At 40.8% G+C, this 5175-nt stretch overlaps 1 protein-coding gene across 1 annotated transcript in view; it reads left to right on the top strand.

The window, feature by feature from the left end:
• The first annotated feature begins 255 nt into the window (after nt 1–255).
• GTPBP10 (GTP-binding protein 10 (putative)) overlaps nt 256–5175 on the top strand; it is a 32409-nt gene continuing 27489 nt past the window's right edge. The window contains 2 exon segments of the mRNA XM_006878256.1: nt 256–288; nt 3737–3930. Of these exon segments, the coding sequence (XP_006878318.1) occupies nt 256–288; nt 3737–3930 (227 nt within the window).

The following is a 5175-nucleotide window of genomic DNA, read 5'->3' as shown; positions in this document are numbered from 1 at the left end:
GTTAATCCGAGATGCACAACTCTGCACCGATTCTCCCAAGCTGCGCAGTCTTTCCAACTTTCCTCAGTGTTTCTTTCCCAACCAGTGAGGTCTCCGCCTCCGCCGACAGCGTGCCATATAGCGCATGCGTGAGTTTCCGTCGGCGCGCGCGCGCGCGAGCGAGCGGAGAATTGAGCCAGTGGGCGGTGGGCTGTGACGTACAAAGCCCGCGCCGATTTTCAATTCCTGACACTTCCACTGGAGGGATTCCTGGTTATGGTTCGCTGCAGTTACACGTTGTTTCGCAAGGTCCGTACCTGGTTTACCTGGGTCTGTTGCCCTCTCTAGTTTCACTGGAAGATAGGTTCACCCTCTTTTCTTTTATTTTGGCATTTCTTTCCTGTTTAGTTCTACCGTAGCGCCCTTGCAGAAGTCAGAGCTTACCATTAAGGGATGGGGACGGTGCTTGGGTGCAGGATTTGAGTTTTTCGGGGGAGTTGTGTGCAAGTGGGATGTCAAACTTGCCATTTAGACACACATTATAATATAGAGTGTAGGGTTGATTATCTTTTCCTTTTGGCCCAATACGAGTAATGTAGGGTTCCTCCTTCCTACCCCGTCCCATCCTCTTTTTAAGCAATACAGTCCGCAGCTTGTTCTTACCCTGTTTTTCATCCAGTGCTTTGTTTTTAAGATCTTTCTAAAGACATTTCCGCATTAGATGAAAATGTGTAATTGACTTGCCTTTTTTCAGGAAATTTAGATCCGTTTTAGTATGGTCGTGGTGGTGTGCCATGGAGTTGGTTCCAACTCAGAGACCCTGCACAGAGTTTCTGAGGCTGTAAATCTTTACGGGAGCACGGAACAGCTGGTAGTTTCGAGCTGCTAACCTTGAAGTTAGCAGCTTGACTCGTCACCACTACACTACCAGAATTTCTTCGTTTTAGTATAATATTAGTTTAAAAATAATTTCTGTAAAAAAAATTACATTTGCTTCAGATTTTAAAATGTAAAGTTTTCTAGAAGAGCCTTACTGGTAATATTTTTTGAAAATCTGCTGGCTTTATTTTTGGACATTACTTTATTATTCAGAATCAGAGTGCGATTATCCTGAATCTCGTGCGTCTATAGCAGTAAAACACAGAGCTTACCTTTAACAACGGAAGATTTCTTATCAAAGAAGGCATGTTGTTGTGTTAAGTGCCGTTGAGTTGGTTACGACCCAGTATAGGGTTTCCAAGGTGTAGCTGATGATCTTGAACCGCCGATCCAGCTGTTCTAATGCCTTTGAGTTCCAGCACATTAACCCACAGTGACACCAGGACTCCAAAGAAGGCATAATCAGTAATATTTCTTAGTGACATTGTATGTTAGACACTTTATGTTCCAGAAGTTAGGTAGTCAAAGGAAAAGAGACTTGTGAAAGGAAATTTATAAGTCTATGAAGTAAACTAATCCTTCAGCTGGAGTCCTGGTGTGATAAGCACTGGACTGGTAACTGCAAGTTTGGCTTTCAAATCCACCAGCCCCTCCTTGGAAACCTATGAGTTGGAACCAACTCCACGGCTCTTAACCAACAACAAATCCTTCATCTACCTAGGAAACTCCTGTCTTGTGTGTGGATACCTGACTAAAGGCAACTTTTGCAGCCTGAGCACCATGAACAGTTACTTCCATTGTTCTGATTAGCTTCTTAGAATCAAAACATAGTTAATCGAGTCCCCAGAGAATAATACTCTGACTAACCCCTCAAGGCTTAAATACATAGTGAAGTATTTAAATACTCAAATGAAGACCTACATTTTGAACCTTTACTACTCTCCAAACTACTTCAATCAGATCTAGAGTGCATCAGAGAACCAAGGGAGTATTTGCTAAATATGCTTGCTTGACCTATCCTCATATTTGTATCCACAGCATATCAGAATGGTCAGTGGAACACATGTATTGTGAACAAAAAACTACCAAATATTTTGAACTTAAAACTATCCCAAATGACTAAAGGCATGAAGATTATGAATTTAACTAATTATTCTTACGGAACTGTCATAGCCTGAGAGGTTAATACACAGGATCATTAACTGCAAGAAGTTCCCTATTTAGAGAGGTAATTACAGTGGAGGCCAGGATGGCCAAACTTCATTTCTCATACTTCGGACATATTGTCAGGAGGGACCAGTCGCTGGAGAAGGATATCATGTTTGGTGAGGTGGAGGCTCAGAGAAAAAGAGGAAGACCCCCAGCTAGATGTATTAGCAAAGTGATAGCATCAATGGGCTCAAGCGTGGCAATAATTGTGAGGTTGGCCAGGATTGGGCAGTGTTTCGTTCTGCTGTGCATAAGGTCGCTATGACTCGGTACGGACTTGATGGCACCTAACAACAACAACAAGGAGTAGTAATAGAGATTTAATCAAATTTCTGAAAGAGTCTCTCTGAGCCAATGGTAAATGTTGATTAAGGAAAATAAGGCCTTCAAGGATTTATGATAGAAAAGAATAAGTGGTAGTCTAGGCAGAGGGAAAGCCTGAATAGAGTGGCATGGAGGAGTGTCAGTAGATCAAGTAGTTCAGAAGATACAGAAGAAGAGGAACTAGGAGTTGAATGAGTGAAAATGGAAGAGTGTGTTAAAATTAGGAATTTTAAACTTTATATCCTAAATTTTAAAAACAGATAGGTAGTAGGGGAGAAAAGAGTAAAGGTTTCAGGAAGATGGGTAATAAATTTGAGAAGAAGTTCAGGAAGAAATATCTACAGAAGACTGAAAAGTATAGCTAATGTTATTGTCAAGGTGTTAGGACAGTGATAGGAGAAAGATATGAAAGGAGAAGATATGAGTTAGAAGGACTTCAGAAAAGAAGGGGAAAAGTCTGAAAGATTCCCATTTGTGTATTGTTCAGTCTCAGTGAAGATTAAATTATGGTTCTGTTACTTGAGTAGGATAAGCACTGGACTGCTAACCACAGGTAGGCAGTGTGAGCCCACAGATACTCCACAGGAGAAACTTGAGATTTTCTGTTACCACAAAGATTTTCAACTTGGAAACCCTATACAGGATCACTATGAGTCGGAATCAACTCAATAGCACTTAACAATTGTTATTTGAGAGAATACTGGAGAAACAGATTTGTTTGGAGTAAAGTCCAGGTGTATTATCTTAATATGTTAGTTACATTTAAGGTAACTGTTGTCTTTTCAACTAGTACCTATAAAGAAGCTACATTTTGGTTCCAACTCATAGTGATCCTACATAGGGTTTCTGAAGCTGTAAATCCTTATGGGAACTGAAAGCCTCATCTTTCACATGTGACATATTGTGTGGGGTGGGATTCCATGATAAATTAAATACATACCCTGTTTGCATTTGCTGTAGACTATTAAAAAGTATATATACTGGTGGAAATGTCCAACAGATTGGATGTAGAAAATACCTCACATTGTTAATAGTTGTAGCCATAGTTCAGGGTTAGATCACCCAGGAGACAACTTGTAGTTTGAAACAGAGAGCCAAGGTCCAAGGCTCTGAAGATATATGGAACAACTTTTGATTGTACAGGGGGTGGTGGTGGGAACATTGAGAGGTAAGTTAGGGGAAAAGGAAGATCAAATAGTAGGTGATTTGAGCAAATGGCATATAGAAACCATTACGGATATGTTTTCAAGCACGTTTTAGAAGCAGAAAGAACTAGAATGCAGTTACAAGTTGATAAACACAACTGGCATTGGCATTGAAATGTTCTCTCTCTTTTTTGTTTAAGTATGGAAACTTCATTGATAACCTCAGACTCTTCACCAAGGGAGGAAGTGGAGGAATGGGTTATCCACGATTAGGTGGAGAAGGTGGAAATGGTGGTGATGTTTGGGTTGTTGCTGAAAAAAAGATGACTTTGAAACAGCTTAAGGACAAATATCCTCAGAAACGATTTGTGGCTGGAGGAGGAGCTAACAGTCAGTAAGTTCTCACTGAATGACTAATTTTGTTAAACCAGTACTTTCTGTACATGAATAACCTACACTTGGATGGAAGTTAAAAAAATTTTTTTTTCCATATTGCTTATAACAAAAGAACGATACCTCATGCATGTTATATCTTTGGACTATGTTATGCCAGTTAACCTAGATGTCCCCTGACAATCACAGTAATTCACTCCCACAAGGTGTTTGGCTATGGTGCAGAATTTTCCATGACTGTGCCCCTTTTTATGTTCTGTTATATACATGGATATATTTGCAGTACATACAAATGTTGTTAGGTGCCATCTAGTCGGTACTGACTCTAGCGACCTTATGCACAACAGAATGAAACATTGCTCGAACCTGGGCCAACCTCACAATTGTTGTCACACTTGAGCCCATTAATACTACCACTTTGCCAGTCCATCTCATTGGGGGTCTTCTTTGTCTCTGACCCTCCACCCTACCAAACTTGATATCCTACTCTAGCGACTGGTCCCTCCTGACAATATGTCCAAAGTATGAGAGACCAAGTTTGGCCATCTTGGCCTCCAAGGAGCACTCTGGCTGCACTTCTTCCAACACAGATCTATTGATTCTTTTGGCAGCCCATGGCACTTGCAATATTCTCCTCCAACACCATAACTTAAAAGCATCAATTTTTCTACAGTCTTCCTTATTCACTGTCCAGCTTTCGCATGCAATGTTGGTGGTTCAAGCTCACCAGCTGCTCCCTGGAAACCCTCTACAGGATCGCTATGGGTTGGAACCAACTCTACAGTATTTCACAACAACAACAACAGTTGATGGTCTGCTCCACAGTCTGTCCCTGGCATTGTTTTGACTTACGTTATGGAGCTTTTCTACTGTTGCTTTCCACAGATGTAGTCAATTTAATTCCTGTGTATTCCACAGTTGATCCAAGAAGAATGAAGTACTTGACAACTTCAATCTTTACTGGTGATTGGCATGTAAAGGTTGGGAGCAAAGAGGAAGGATCAGTAGTGGAAAATATGGCCTTGGTGATAGAAATGATGCTGGAGAATGCATGATAGAATTCTACAAAATCAACGATTTGTTCATATCAAATACCCTCTTTAGACAGCAAGAGATGAATATACACATGGACCTCACCAGCTGAAATACATAGAAATCAAATTGACTACGTCTACGGAAAGAGACGATGGATCAGTCAAAACAAGGCCAGGGGCAGACTGTGGAACAGACCATCAATTACTCATAT

The sequence above is a fragment of the Chrysochloris asiatica genome, unplaced genomic scaffold (genome assembly GCF_000296735.1).
Source record: "Chrysochloris asiatica unplaced genomic scaffold, ChrAsi1.0 scaffold00010, whole genome shotgun sequence".
NCBI classification, from domain to species: domain Eukaryota; kingdom Metazoa; phylum Chordata; class Mammalia; order Afrosoricida; family Chrysochloridae; genus Chrysochloris; species Chrysochloris asiatica.
The sequence above is the reverse complement of the archived record's forward strand: the minus strand, read 5'-3'. Positions and strand labels throughout refer to the sequence as shown.